General features: G+C 47.8%; 1 protein-coding gene across 5 annotated transcripts in view; it reads left to right on the forward strand.

Moving 5' to 3' along the window:
• Positions 1-15,756, forward strand: part of CLEC16A (C-type lectin domain containing 16A) — a 232,009-nt gene that overhangs the window by 2,604 nt on the left and 213,649 nt on the right. For all 5 annotated transcript variants that reach the window (XM_043914310.1, XM_043914312.1, XM_043914311.1 and 2 more), the window contains exon 2: positions 10,070-10,198. In XM_043914310.1, the coding sequence (XP_043770245.1) occupies positions 10,070-10,198 (129 nt within the window). The remainder of the gene's footprint in view (positions 1-10,069; positions 10,199-15,756) is intronic.

Below are 15,756 nucleotides of genomic sequence, written 5' to 3' on the forward strand. Positions count from 1 at the left end.
AACAGCTGTGAACAGTGCCATCAACAGCGCTTGGGCACAGAACAGCCCATTCCCCGAGGGAGCGCTCAGGCTGGTGGGGAAGACAGAGCCAGTGACTGTGGTGTGACAAGTGCGGGGGTCGCTGTGGGTTCAGGGCTCTGGGGGAACCCTTCTTGGGTGCTCTCTGGGGGAGGCAGCCGGAGCAGAGTGGTCAGGGACAAGCAGGAGCTCCACGTGGAGCCGCGGGATGTGGGAGTGGGGCCCAGGGGTGTGTAGAATGTGGAGGTGGAGCTGCAGGGACACAAGGCTGGAGGCAGAGCAGGGCTTCATGTGATACACAGGGTGATGAACCATCCCGGGTGCCTGGGACTGAGGGGTTTCCCAGGATGTGGCGCTTTCAGTGCTAAAGCCGGGAAAGTCCTCGGCGACCAGTATGAATCGGTCACTGTACCAGTGACAGGTGACAGTTCCTGATACACTCTTGCCCTGACCTGGGGCAGTGCGGGTAGAGAGATTAAGATATTGAAATGAATTCAGGATGGACAGTTTAGGGAGGGGGTGCACAAAGCATCTGGGCATGCTCTTCCATTTTTTTTTTTTTTTCCATTTTTTTTTTTAACTGTTTATTTTTGCCGTGCTGGGTCTTCGTTGCTGCATGGGCTTTTCTCTAGCTGCGGTGACTCTCTCACTGTGGTGTTTGGGCTTCTCATTGCGGCGGCTTCTCTCCTTGTGGAGCACGGGCTCTGGGCTGCGGGCTCAGTTTCCGGCTCTAGAGCATGCAGGCTTCAGTAGGTGTGGTGCAGGAGCTTAGTTGCCCCGTGGCATGTGGGTTCTGCCCAGGCAGATTCTTACCCACTGTGCCACCAGGGAAGCCCTCCCCCACCCCCTTTTTAAAATAGACTTTACTTTTAAGAGAGATTTGAGATTTACAGAACAATTTAGAAGACAATACAGAGACCTGGAAACCTTTTCTGAACCACATTATTCATAACATTCCTAGCTTTCAAACTGGAGAAGAATTTTTCTTGCAAGATGGGGTTTTACTTTTGCTAAATAGTGGAAAGCTTTGTACTGTGGTCTTTGTCTACTGAATGGAGTTAGTGGTTTAGTTGAGGCAGATAGAAACAGTAAGAGGTGGTTTGCTGCATATCATGGGTGGTTTATTGGCCAGATCAGTGGCAAGGCTGTCACATGGACGAGCAGAACCTTGGCTGATGGAGTTGCCTGATCGATACTGAAGCATCACCTTCAGGGACTGCGAGTCCACAAATGACTGGAACTTTCTTGTTGTTGGGATGGGTCGTTGCCTTAATTCTGATCCCCTCTGGGTGTGGGTTAAGATTCTTGGTTGCAAGTGACGGAAGCCCCCCTGGAATCACCTTCAGCCTCAAATGGATCTGATTGACTCTTGCCGCTGAACACACTGTCCTAGCTAAGCTGTGGCTGAGTCTGAGTGTTCAGACGAAGTTGTCAGTATTTGCTTCTTCCCATGTGTCGTCTCTGCTTTCTTCTTGGTTGGTGTCATTCTCAGAATGCTCCATTACATCCAATCAGCTTAGCAACCCCTGGGAAAAAGCAATCTTCTTTTCTTAATATTGCCAGCAGAAGCCTGGAAGTGAGTATCGTTGCACTGACCTGGGGTCTCGTGCCTGTCCCTGAGTCAGTCACTGTGGCGGGGGCATGGGGTGCTCCACTAGGCCCTTCCCTGGAGTCAGGGTGGCATCAGCTCCTTCCAGACTAGTGGGCAGAGAATGAGAGAAAGGGATGGTTTGGCACCGGGAAATGAAGAAGAGGAATGGACACCCAGCAGGCAGACGTTCACCTGCTCTTGGTGTATTCAACTTTTGCCTAAGGTCGCACTGATTATTTTCAGAGCTCGGGGCACTGTATGGCCAGATTCATTTTCTCAGAACATCATACTCATCGTATCACTCATTGAGGCACCCTTTGTGTCACGTCCAAAGTTCCTCCAGGCCTTCCGAGTGCTCCAGGCTCTGTGCCCACCTGTCCAGCTTGGGAGCATAGATGGAGGCCCTCTAACCCCGGCTGGGGAGCCAGGAGCACCCTCAGTAGGCAGACAGCGGTTTACATGGAGATGTGAAGGATGAGCGGTTGTTTCAGGCAGTTGGGGGCTGGAAGCGGGGACGCCGCAGGCAGAGGACGCAGCGTCTGGGAAGCCTGCAGCGGGGAGGCAGGCTGTTAGGTGAGGGGAGCACTCAGGGCAAGAGAGGGTGGAGGACCTGAGTGCAGAGCCGTGGGACGGAGAGGCCCCAGAGCCCAGGTCCTGCGGAGGAATCCGGACACCAGGCTGAGAGCAAGCGGGGAGCCGCGTGCTCTGGCCTGGCCCAGTTTGGAGGACGAGCTGGAGGGGCGCCCCCTCAGGACGGCTGCTGTCTCCTACTGACGGCCAGTGAGGGTAGCGCCGCCGTAACCCAGGGGTGTTTCTCGGGCCTTTTCGCGCTGACGGCCCTTCTCTCGCTCACCCTCACACACCCCTCACCTGTGTGCCCCGTGCTCCATCCGATGCCTGTCTGCTGGTAGGACTCGGCCGAGTACACTGCCGCGCCCTGGGCTCAGCCCCTGCTCAGGGAACTCACAGCGAGCCACGTGGCGCAACCGCGAGAAAGGAACCCCACAGATCACACTAATTCTCCCGTAGAAATCGCCTGGTGACTTCAGCCGACAAGGCGTTTCCGTCCTCTCTGACTTCTGTTCTCGCCTCCGCTGTCCCCCCCAGCACGTTCTCACGGGATCTTCTCGTCGCCGCAGAGTTGGACCAGCTGCAAGTGCTCTGGGCGCTTCAGGCCGGATCTCAGATCTCAGATCTCAGCCGTGAGAGATCCCCAGCGCGGCTGGCCTGGCCGGGGCTCCTCAGGCTGTCCTTTCACTGTCGGAAATGATCTTGAATATGTGTTTATTTGTTTCTCCCAAACTTGACCGTAAGCCTCATGAGGAGAGAGACCCGGGCAGCTTGTTTCCCAGGGAATTGTCAGATGCCAGCACCGGGCCTGGCGCACAGTAAAAGATCAGCAGGAGTTTGTCGTAGGACACAAAAGAGGCAAGTGCTGGCCTGCCTCTTCTTGTTTTTTAAATTAATTATTTTAGTTGGAGGCTAATTACTTTACAATATTGTTGTGGTTTTTGCTATACGTTGACATGAATCAGCCATGGATATACATGTGACACCCCCTCCCCCCAAAGTCATGAACCCCTCCCCCCGCTCCCTCCCCATCCCATCCCTCTGGGTTGTCCCAGTGCACCTCTTTGAGTGCCGTTTCGTGCCTTGAACTTGGACTGGCCATCTATTTCACATATGGTAATATACATGTTTCAATGTAATTCTCTAAAATCAGCCCACCCTCACCTTCTCCCACAGAGTCCAAAAATCTTCTTTACATCTGTGTCTCTTTTGCTGTCTCGCATATAGGGTCGTTGTTACCATCTTTCTAAATTCCATATATATACATTAATATACTGTATTGGTGTTTTTCTTTCTGACTTACTTCACTCTGTATAGTAGGCTCCAGTTTCATCCACCTCATTAGAACTGATTCAAATGCATTCTTTTTAATAGCTGAGTAATATTCCGCTGTCTATCTGTACCACAACGTTCTTATCCATTCATCTGCCAATGGACATCTAGGTTGCTTCCATGTCCTGGCTATTATAAACAGCGCTGCGATGAACATTGGGGTGCACGTGTCTCTTTCAGATCTGGTTTCCTCAGTGTGTATGCCCAGCAGTGGGATTGCTGTGTCATATGGCAGTTCTATTTCCAGTTTTTTAAGGAATCTCCACACTGTTCTCCATAGTGGCTGTACTAGTTTGCATTCCCACCAGCAGTGTAAGAGGGTTCCTTTTCCTCCGCACCCTCTCCAGCATTTATTGTTTATAGACTTTTTGATAGCAGCTATTCTGACCAGCATGAGATCGTACCTCACTGTGGTTTTGATTTGCATTTCTCTGATAATGAGTGATGTTGAGCATCTTTTCATGTGTTAGCCATCTGAATATCTTCTTTGGAGAAATGTCTGTTTAGTTCTTTGGCCCATTTTTTGATTGGGTCGTTTATTTTTCTGGTGTTGAGTTGCATGAGCTGCTTGTATATTTTTGAGATGAATTCTTTGTCAGTTGCTTCATTTGCTATTATTTTCTCCCATTCTGAAGGCTGTCTTTAAGACACTTTGCTTATAGTTTCCTTTGTTGTGCAAAAGCTTTTAATTAGGTCCCGTTTGTTTATTTTTGCTTTTATTTCCATTACTTTGTGGCCTGCCTTTTCTTAACAAGAGTTTGCTCTTGCCTGTTTGGGCGCAGGGCCTGGGCTGGAGCTGTGACTTTTTCTAGGGCTGAGATGCTCCCCGGCATCTCAGACCTGGCCTCACTCGCTGGCCCAGTCTGACATCGTTCAGAGGTGATTCACTGGGAGAGGCACCGCCTGTAACACCTTCTCCTAATCTTCTAGCCTGAGTCCACCCTGCCTGGAGCTTCTCCTTGTCCTGCTGGCCAGAGGGCTGGATGCTGACCAATTGGGGGTTTTCAGGACACAGAGTGGGACCCTCTGGGAAGTATGTGCCCTGGTGCTGAGGAGGCCAGACAGACCCAGGCTGCATGTCCCCCCCCCCCACCCCAGACATTGTTATCTGGGGGGTGGGGTGTGCTTTGGGGGAGTGGATTGCCAGCCCCGCCCAGGCCCTATCCTTCCTCTCACAGTAACTGACCTAAGTGCATGGAGCTTGTTCAGTTGCTAAGTCATGTCTGACTCTTTGTGACCCCATGGACTGCAGCACGCCGAGATCCTCTGTCCTCCTCTTTCTCCTGGAGTTTGCTCAAATTCATGTCCATTGAGTTGAGGATGCATCTCATCCTCTGTGATCCCCTCCTCCTTTTGCCTTCAGTCTTTCCCAGCATCAGGGTCTTTTCTAATGAGTTGGCTCTTCAAACCAGGTCTCCAAAGTATTGGAGCTTCAACTTCAGCATCAGTCCTTCCAATGAATATTCAAGGTTGATTTCCTTTAGGATCGACTGGTTTGATTTCCTTGCTGTGCATGATACAAGTCATAAAACTTGTATGAACTTCAACTTAGTATGTCTCTTTCTGACCTGGATATAATTATTATTTACTGTGATGGTTTAACTTGGAAAATAAGTGGGTCTCTTGAGGAAGCAGGGTCCGTGGAGGAGGGATTTGTTTACAGTCGGAGTCCTTGGTGATGAGTCTGTCGTGTGTGGCATGCACGCTGGTAACAGACTGCAGTGTTTCTGTCTCCAGGCATGTCAAACTTCAGCTTGTCTCTCAGAGTTGGCTCTTGTGCAAAAGTTTGAAATTGAGATTCTGCCTTTCTGCAGAATTTTCGCTGGAGGCATGATAATGCTGGCTCTTTTCCAAAGAAGTGGCATGAGGGTCCATGATAAGGACTTACCTTAAGATCTGATACGTGTTGCCATGCCTTTTTGGTTTGTTGTTTATGTCTTGGGTGCTAGGCATTCATCACTTCATGGAAATGCTTGACTAATAAAAGCGTCTAAGTCATTGTTTGCATCTTCTGCATTAAGATGGTTATAAGCGTGGGGTCACTGCCTGGTGCCCTGTCCTTATGTTGGGACTCTGGGAGGATCCTGGGCTCCCCAGGGCGTCAGCCCGCAGGATTGTTGTGCGGGATTATGAGTGAGCTCATCTGAGGCCCTCGGAATGGAGACTTGGCAATAGGAGGCTGCGACTGTCTCTACGATGATGGTGGTTAAAATGGGGACACACACACAGAGTTTGAGCAAAACTTGTTGTCGTAAAGGTTATTATCATTGTCAGAGAACAATCTGTCACTCGCCTTAGAAACTGATCTACACAGGAAACAGCAGCCTTGCAGGTGGAGATGTGGGAATATCGAAACATTGTTGCTCATTTCTGAGGCTCAGTATAAGAGTGGCTGCCATGTGTCCTTTTCAGCGGTGTACTATGGAGCCACTACTGATGCTTGTGAACAGTTACCAATAACAGAACTGTTTTTATTTTAGCCTGGGGGGGAAGAAAGATGGACATGGTAACAGACATACTGCCTGAGCTGAAATATCTCATGGACAGAGGAGCCCGGCAGGGGCTGTAGTACATAGGGTCGCAAAGAGTCAGACACGAGCGAAGTGACTTAGCACACAAGCACACGTGAGCTCAAGTGTGCAGATTCCATAGCAAAGAAGAAGACCCAAGGAGACACACTGCAGTCCCAGCAGTGGGCCTCTCTTTTTTTGTTGTTGAAGTTTCCAGTCTTGCTAAAGTAGTGTTATGTTTAAAACCAGAAAGTTATTATATTAATATTGTACTGGTGTCTCTGAGATAGTTGAATTATTTGATCTTCCAAAGCTGTGGAATTAGATGCAACATTAAAATATTAATCTTTAATCCATTCAGCTTTCTTTTTTCCCCTCACCACACTTAAGCAAACATATATCAAGCGGCTCTCCCTAAAACGTGACCTGAAACAGTGTGCTTGGGCATTGTGGTGGCAAAAGAATGAAACAGTGGCCGTGGAAATTTAGAGCTTCAGATCTAGTGGGTATTTGCATCCACCAACAACAGACATTGAGAAAATGAATATTGTAAAACACTCCCATTTACAGCGGCATCAAAAAACCCATCAAATCCCTAGGAATAAATCTAACAAAAGATGCGCAAGCCCCCATCCAGCAAACCTTGAAGGAAATGTAAATGTCATCATGTTACACTTTCAAAAAGATGTCAGTTCTCTCCATATTTAGCTAGAGATTTAGGGCAGTCTTAAAGGAAATCTTGGCAGATATTTTTTTGTGGAAATTGAGAAGGTGATTTTAAAATGCATGTGGAAATTCAAAGGGGCAAGAATAGCCAATATAATAATGGGAGGAAAAAAAGGGAAGAAGTTGGAAGACATCACATTGCCAGATTTATTATAAAGCTGCAGTGATCAGATAGCATGGTGTTGGCACAAAGGTAAACAAACAGATCAGTAGAACTAGAGCATCCAGAAGGAGTCCCACGTGTGGTCACCTGATTAACAACAAAGTCGACATTGGTGTCCTTTGGAGAAGGACATTTCCAGTATATGATGCTGAACCAACTAGATCGCCATATGGGAAAAATGAATTTTGGCTAACAACTTATGCCATACACAAAAGTGAGTTTCGGGTGTGCTCTGAGTCAGAATGTGAAAGGTAAAACAATAACTTTTTAAAAGAAAAAAAAACAGTATTTCTTTGTGACCTTGGGTTAGGTAAGGATTTCTTCAGGTTGATACAAAAAGCACTATCCAAGGGAAAGATTGATAAATTGAACCACGATAAAATTTGGAACTTTTGCTCATCAAAAGACCACTGTAAAGAGAGGGAAAAGGCAAGCTGTGTTCAAAGAAAACTTTTGCCATAGATAGATATCCAGTAGGGCCTTCCCTGGTCGCTGAGATGGTCAAGCGTCTGCCTGCAGTGCAGGAGACCCAGGTCCGATCCCTGGGTCTGGAAGATCCCCTGGAGAAGGACATGGCGACCCAGTCCAGTATTCTTGCCTGGAAAATCCCATGGACGGAGGAGCCTGGCAGGCTACAGTCCCGTGGGGTCACAAAGAGTCGGACATGACTGAGCGACTTCACTTGACTTCACTTTCGTGTATCCAGTAAGGGTTTTGTATTCAGAGTGCATAAACTCCATTAAATTAATAAGAAAAAAGGTTCTCTACCTAGTAAAAAGTGGGCAAAAAACTTGCACAGGCACCTCCCAAAGGAGGATATTTAGATGGCTCTGAACATGTGAAAAGACATGTTCACTTGTGACAAGTGAACCTTCACTTGTGATCATGTGATGAGACCCTGGTGCGGCATCACCACTTGCCAGCAGACGGCGCCACTGAGAAAGGCAGAGAGCCACAAGCTCTGCGGTGGTGGGGGATGGGCTGGAGCCCTCAGACGGCTTCTGCCCTGAGGCTGTGGATGAGCTGCTGAGTGCCCCTCAGGTCCCTTCCTGGCCTGTGCATTGCTAGCAAGGTGTGCGTCCCCAGGTTACTGCAAGTATGAGGGTCACAGGAAGGCCCACCTGCACGCAGGGCCGGTCATGCGGGCCATGCACCACTCGTGGGAGTGCCGAGAATCCTCTTTTCAGAACTTAACACCCCACCCTCACCCTGGGTTTGTCTGTAAGGGCCTCCTCGTAGTTCCTAGAATTTCTTTCAGGGATTATTTGGTGAAGGCAATGATACCAGTAATAGCTAGCACTTGGGTCATGCATGGGACCTGCCAGGTTAGTTATCTACATTTTAACTTGGTTGTTCCTAAGACACCATAATAGGTGCTAAAGGAGTCACGTGCTGGTGCTGCTCCCATTTTACAGGTGAGATAACTGAGGTACACAGAATAAGTAGCTTGCTTGATGTCACCCAGCTCATACCAGACTCCCCACTTCCTGTTCTGGTTTCTCTGGATCTTCTTCTAACTCCTGCCGCGAAGTCCTCTTTTCATGACTGTGTGGATCCAGCCTGTCTGTCCTTCCTGTGTTGGTGGAATACTCCTTGCAGAGTTTAAATAGTGGTTTTAACAGTGGCCCTCCTCGGAACCACCACCGGGTGGTAATGGCAGTAGCCACTGGCCCTGCCTCCTGTGAGCGGTTACCATGTGCCGGGTGCAGCGCTTGGCTCTTTCAACGCGTCATCACAGAGTCTCTGCAACAGTCCAGCAAGGAGGCTTTGACTGCTGTAGACCCCGGGCCCCAGAGAGGTGAAACGTCTCGTCCAAGGCCACGCGCAGCGGGCGACAGGGCCAGAAATCAAGCCCAGGTCTGTCTGTTGGGGACAGAGGTTTGAACTCTTCATTACTGCTCTTTGCCACTACTTGCTGTGTTTAACTCCTTGACTATATTTTGCCTTGTAGGCTCTGATCTACCTTATATCCGTGAAAATGGGCCCCCCACTCCCATTCACCATATATTGAGCACCTACAGTGTATCAGACATTCTGTAGTTTTATGGGGTCACCAGGATCAGTAAGATGATGTTCCTGACCTCAAGGAACTCAGGTCTCGTGAAGAAGGCAGATCACTGCAAATCAGAGTGGTCTGTGCAGTAGCAAATGCATTTGGGTACAGAGGTGCCAGAGAGGAGGGAGCAATCAAATCCACTCGGGCAGGAGAGCGGGAGGTAGGTTCTTGAAGAAGGCTTCACGGAGAGGTGACTGAGCTGGGTTTTGACATACTCATAAGAGATTGCTGGTTGGTTAGGACCTTGGCAAGCTGAACTGGCCTCAGTCTGTGGGCCAGGGAGACGCTCTCTTAAAAGCTGAGCCAGGCAGCGCTCCCAGGGTGTCGGCCAGGCTGCTGATCCCCGCGCTGCTCAGGAGTGGCCTCTGCGATTCTCAGGCCTGCTAGGACGAGGCCGGGCCTCTGGTCTCTGCACGTGCGGGTGGGTGAGGTACCTCGCCATTGCCCCTCAAATCCACTCCACTTCCATCTGCACACAGCGGGTAAGATCACTGCCGTTGAACTGCAAACCACCCACTTCTTCTCAGCCACCAGTCCCAGGGGGATTAGGGCATTCCAAGGGTGATCATGGTGGCTCGTGATTTGTGCCCCAGCCGCTGGCTCTGGGCCCCATCCTCCCTGACCCGTGACTGCAGGTCTCATCTCTGCAGCAGCCGGACAGCGGCTCTTAGGCATCTGGTGCTGCGCTGTGTGTCTCCATTGGTTCCACCGGCCTCAGAATGACCTGGGAGTGTGAAAAAGGCTGACGCCTAGTCTTCCCTCAGCGCCCCTGCGCTTGAGTCTCCGGTGGGCTCTGTCCCGCTTTGTCCCACTCTCCAGGCCGTTCTCTTGCCCACACTGGAGTGTGAGCCTGCCTGTCTTCAGGAGCTTGACAGTCTTGCCTCGGTTCGGGTTGGTGAGTCGCTGGTCATGTAACAGTTTGAAGCATCGTCTGCCTGTTTTCTCGGGTGGTGAGTCACGTCTCGTCTGAATGGGAATTGTGCTAACCACTGAGTCTGAAAAATGCCCAGCCAAATTGTCCCTAAGACGTCACTCATGGTCCCTGGGCCTGGCTTCCGTTTCAGCTGGTCACCTGTAGTTCTCTTTTCTTTCCTTCCTCTCAGGTATCTGTACCACGTGTTGACCAAAAACACCACCGTCACAGAACAGAACAGGAACCTGCTGGTGGAGACCATCCGATCCATCACCGAGATCCTGATCTGGGGGGATCAGAATGACAGCTCTGTATTTGAGTAAGGGTGTCTGTTTTTTTGTTTTTTGATCCTTCTTCTTCCTTTGCATGTTGTTCTAAATGTGAGCCGTGAGTCATTCCCGATGACGTCAGGGTTTGACACCAGTTTGGTCCTGCACCATTTTCTCTCTCTCTCTCAAATGTCCTTGAAACACTGTCGAAATGCCTGCTGAAAACAGGAAAGTTATGGAAATGAGTGTCCCTGGAGAAATCTGAAAATGTCATGGATAATTTTCCAAGTAATGTCTGATTATCTCCCCCAGAGGAAAGAGAAAATGTCTTGGGTGTTAGATTCCAAGTGAACTGAAAAGACCCTTCCCTGGGCTGAGGGTGGAGGTGGAGGACCCTAAGGGTTAGCAGCGATTGTGCTTCCTAGCGGCTGGCCACAGTGCTGAGCTCTTGATGAGACGATCCTTCTATGAGGAAGTCTCCCGACTCCCCCAGGGTGGAGGACCTGCTGCTGTCCGCATCTTCATCCCCACCCCCACAGATGTTTATGTTCAAGGTCGCGCAGCTGCTGAGTGAAGAAGCAGCGGCTAACACCAGAGCCCGTGGAGGGGTTTCTCCTCACTCACACTTCTTGGTGAACACTCTTAGGCCCGCCTCAGTTTCCTCATCGTTAAGTGAGAGAGAGCAGGTTCCTTGCCCAGTGCCTGGTACAGAGTAGGCACTCGAGAAATATTAGCAAATGATCATTTTAGAAGGTGCCCCTACTGGATCATTAAGAAGCAAAGGCCATAACCTATGAACTGCTTTCCCCAACAGACCTGTCCTAACGTCTGAATGCAGAAGGATTGGGGTTGTGACAATCACCAAACACAGATTGTATTTTTATATAAACTAATCTCAATTGTAACTATTGAAGCCACTTAGTAAAACCACTTAAAACAAATACAGGTGTTCCCTTTCCAACCCAGCTTCCTTATTAGCTATTCTGATTTTCTGGCTGGTTCTGTGTTTTCATCAGTGAGGTTTTCATTAGATGGAGCTACTTGTGGGAAACGCAAACTGTGTGAAATACAGACCTGTGACACTGGTTGGGTTCCCTAAGGAAAACCTGAGTAATGAACAGGTGTTGCTTGAAGCAGGACGAGTTGCCTTTCAGGATCTGTGGGGACTTTGCTGTTTGTTGGTTGCTTGGTATCTGTTTATGGAAATGAGAGAGACTCTTGGGCTAAAGATTGGAAACCATGTCATCTTTACTCAGTTCAGTTCAGTTGCTTAGTCATGTCTGACTCTTTGCGACCTCATGGACTGCAGCACACCAGGCTCCTCTGTCCATCACCAAATCCTGGAGCTTGCTCAAACTCATATCCATTGAGTCAGTGATGCCATCCAGTCATCTCATCCTCTGTCATCCCCTTCTTCTCCCGCCTTCAGTCTTTCCCAGCATCAGGGTCTTTTCTAATGAATCAGCTCTTCACATCAGGTGGCCAAAGTATTGGAGTTTCAGCCTCAGCATCAGTCCTTCCAATGAATATTCAGGACTGATTTCCTTTAGGATGGACAGGTTGGATCTCCTTGCAGTCCAAGGGACTCTCAAGAGTCTTCTCCAACACCACAGTTCAAAAGCATCAGTTCTTCGGCACTTAGCCTTCTTTGTGGTCCAACTTTCACATCCATACATGACTACTGGAAAAACCATAGTTTTGACCAGATGGACCTTTGTCAACAAAGTAATGTCTCTGCTTTTTTAATATGCTGTCTAGATTAGACATAGCTTTTCTTCCAAGGAGCAAACGTCTTTTAATTTCATGGCTGCCAGTTACCATCTGCAGTAATTTTGGAGCCCAAGAAAAAAAGGTTTCTTACTGTTTTAATGGTTTCCCCATTTATTTGCCATGAAGTGATGGGACCGGATGCCATGATCTTTGTTTTCTGAATGTTGAGCTTTAAGCCAGCTTTTTCACTCTCCTGTTTCACTTTCATCAAGAAGCTCTTTAGTTTCTCTTCGCTTTCTGCCATAAGCGTGGTGTCATCTGCATATCTGAGGTTATTGATGTGCACAGTGTACTTTGCATATAAGTTAAGTAAGCAGGGTAACAATATACAGCCTTGATGTGCCCCTTCCCCAATTTTGAACCAGTCCATTATTCCATGTCCAGTTCCAACTGTTGCTTCTTAACGTGCATACAGATTTCTCAGGAAGCAGGTGAGGTGGTCTGTATTCCCATCTGTTTAAGAATTTTCCAGGTTGTGGTGATCCACTCAGTTAAAGGCTTTAGTGTAGTCAGTAAGACAGAAGTAGGTGTTTTTCTGGACTTCGCTTGCTTTTTCTCTGATCCATTGGATGTTGGCAATTTGATTTCTGGTTCCTTTGCCTTTTCTAAATCCAGTTTGAACATCTCTAACTTCTTGCTTCATGTACTATTGAATCCTGGCTTGGAGAATTTTGAGCATTGCTTTACTAGCGTGTGAGATGAGTGCAGTTGTGCAGTAGTTTGAGCATTCTTTGGCATTGGAATGAAAACTGACCTTTTCCAATCCTGTGGTCACTGCTGAATTTTCCAAATTTGCTGGCATATTGAGTGCAGCGCCTTCACAGCATCATCTTTTAGGATCTGAAAAGCTCAACTGGAATTCCATCACCTCCAGTAGCTTTGTTTGTAGTGATGCTTCCTAAGGCCCATTTGACTTTGCACTGTGGGATTTCTGGCTGTAGGTTAGTGATCATACCATCGTCGTTATCTGGGTCATTAAGATCTTTTTTGTATAGTTCTTCTGTGTATTGTTGCCACCTCTTCTTAATATCTTCTACTTCTGTTAGGTCCATATTCTGTCTTTTATTGTGCGCATCTTTGCATGAAATGTTGCCTTGGTATCTCTAATTTTCTTGAAGAAGTCTCTAATCTTTCCCATCCTATTGTTTTCCTCTATTTCTTTGCATTGATCACTGAGGAAGGCTTTGTTATCTCTCCTTGCTGTTCTTTGGAACTCTGCGTTCAGATGGGTATCTTCTCTTTTCTCCTTTGGTTTTCGCTTCTCTTCTTTTCACAGCTATTTGTAAGGCCTCCTCAGACAACCATTTTGCCTTTTGGCATTTCTTTTTCTTGGGGATGGTTTTGATCACCACCTGTACAATGTTACGAATCTCCGTCCATAGTTCTTCAGGCGCTCTCTCAGACTAATCCTTTGAATCTATTTGTCACTTCCACTGTATAATCATAAGGGATTTAATTTAGGTCATACCTGAATGATCTAGTGGTTTTCCCTACTTTCTTCAATAAGGAGTTCATGACCTGTACCACAGTCAGCTCCAGGTCTTGTTTTTGCTGACTGTATAGAGCTTCTCCATCTTCCATTACAGAGAATATAATTAATCTGATTTCAGCATTGACCATCTGGTGATGTCCATGTGTAGAGTCATCTCTTGTGTTGTTGGAAGAGGGTGTTTTCTGTGACCAGTGCGTTCTGTAGGCAAAACTCTGTTAGCCTTTGCCCTGCTTCATTTTGTACTCCAAGGCCAAACTTGCAAGGTGTTTCTTGACTTCTTACTTTTGCATTCCAGTCGCCTATGATGAAAAGGACATCTTTTTCTGGTGTTAGTTCTAGAAGGTCTTGTAGGTCCTCATAGAAATGTTCAGCTTCTTTGGAAGTTGTGGTTGGGACATAGATTTGGATTACTGTGATAGTGAATGGTTTGCCTTGGAAACGAACAGAGTCACCTTTACTAGAATGGAATTTTTTAGTCCAGTTGTCATCTTAGAGAAACTGCTGAGCTCTCAGAGGCCCAGTTATTCTTAAATCACTGCCCTGCAGAGGCCCCAAGAGAATTTGTTTTTAATCCATTTTAAAGTTTCTGGATAATTTTAGATTTTAGATTACACAGAAGGTTTCCATTTACCCCTCACCCTGTTCCCCTGTTAATATCATTTGTCAAAACACCACTATTACATCAACTCCAGACTTGATTTGGAATCTACCAGTTTTTTCATTAACATCCTCTTTTTGCTCTGGGATCCCAATCCAGGCGCCACAGTGCATGTAGTTGTTAGGTCTCTCCGGTGTCCTGTGGTCTGTGACAGTTGTTTAGCTTTCTCTTGCTTTATATGACCTTGATGGTCTTGAGGACTGGCCAGCTGTCTTGTGGAATGTCCCCCAGTCTGGGTTTCTTTGCTGTTTCTCTCCTGATTAGCCTGGAAGTTTTGGGGACAAGTGCTTCCTGGGGAAGTGCCCTTCCCCTCCCGGGATGTCATTGTTCCTGACAGCCACGTGATCCCTGGTGGGTTAGCCTGATGACTTGGCCCAGCTGGTATCTGCCAGGGTTTTCTACCCTAAGGTTACTCTTTCCTCCTCACCTATCTCCACAAGTGAGTCCAGCTTCATGGGGGTGTGGGAATTAAGCTCCACCTTCTTGAAGGAGGGTGAATCTACAGACAATATTTGAAATTCTTCTGCATAGAACATTTGTCTCTTCTCCTCATTTATTAATCTGTACAGTCATTTATTTATATACATCTCTTGAAGATTTTGCAGGTTTGGTTCCAGGGCACCTCAATAAGGTCAATATTGCAGTAAAGCAAGTCATGTGAATTTTTTACTAGTCCCAGTGCATATAAGTTATGTTCACACTGTTCTGTAGTCTGTCAAGGGTGCAGTAGCCTTGTGTCTGCAAAATCAGCATGCCTACCTCAATTAAAAAATAAAGCTGTTGGGAAAATGGCGCCAACACACTTGCTTAACACAAGGTTTCAATTGTAAAAAGACAGCATCTGCAAGGTGCAGGTATATCAACATGGACTTGTGGGTGTTCATTTTGTACTCTGGATGATAATCCAGGGCTCTGGGATTTATTTTCTGCTGGTGGTGTTCCAGCTTTGAGCATTGGGAGCTCTTTCGGGTCGCTTCCTGTGTCCCTGTGACACAGCCCCGTCCTTTTGGATTTGGAGCACTTCCTTACTCTCTGGTCCCCTGTGGTGCTCCAGGCTCATCTGGCATGTTCCCTGCCCCAGCCCTAGAATTAGCCATTTTCCCAAGGATCCCCTCACTCCCCTAGGGGGTTGTAAAAATCCAGGCACCCAAATTTCACACTAGACATATTCAATCTACCCCTGGACTAGATCTAGGTACAGACATGTTGACAAGTTCCCAAGCTGGTCCTTGGGCCACAGTGACCTTACTGGGTGACACTTGGCAGTCACTGCTTTATACAACCTGAAGCAGAGGAAGACATGATTGGTCAAGTGGTAGAAATATTCTGGGGGTCATTGTGGATGACATTTGTTGGCACACAGACTCCCAGAGTTAGAGCTGGGAAAGAATTTAGGGGTCCCTTTAAGGTCAGATTTATTTATTCATTTACCCTTTCAGACAGAAGGTCTGCAGGACCGAGCAAGTACCAGGCCCATGGTCCTGCCAGCAGGGAGCTGACAGGAGAGGGAAGAGAGAGACCCCCCAACTGAGTCAGCAACAGACCCACGAGATGGCTAGGACTTGTCCTGAGCATCCTAGATGAGAGGTGACCTGGTCTCAGCTTGAATTGTTGTTTAGTCGCTAAGTCAGGCCTGACTCTTTGTAACCCCATGGATTGTAGCCCACCAGGCCCATCTGTCCATGGGA

The sequence above is a fragment of the Cervus elaphus genome, chromosome 10 (assembly GCF_910594005.1).
Source record: "Cervus elaphus chromosome 10, mCerEla1.1, whole genome shotgun sequence".
NCBI classification, from domain to species: domain Eukaryota; kingdom Metazoa; phylum Chordata; class Mammalia; order Artiodactyla; family Cervidae; genus Cervus; species Cervus elaphus.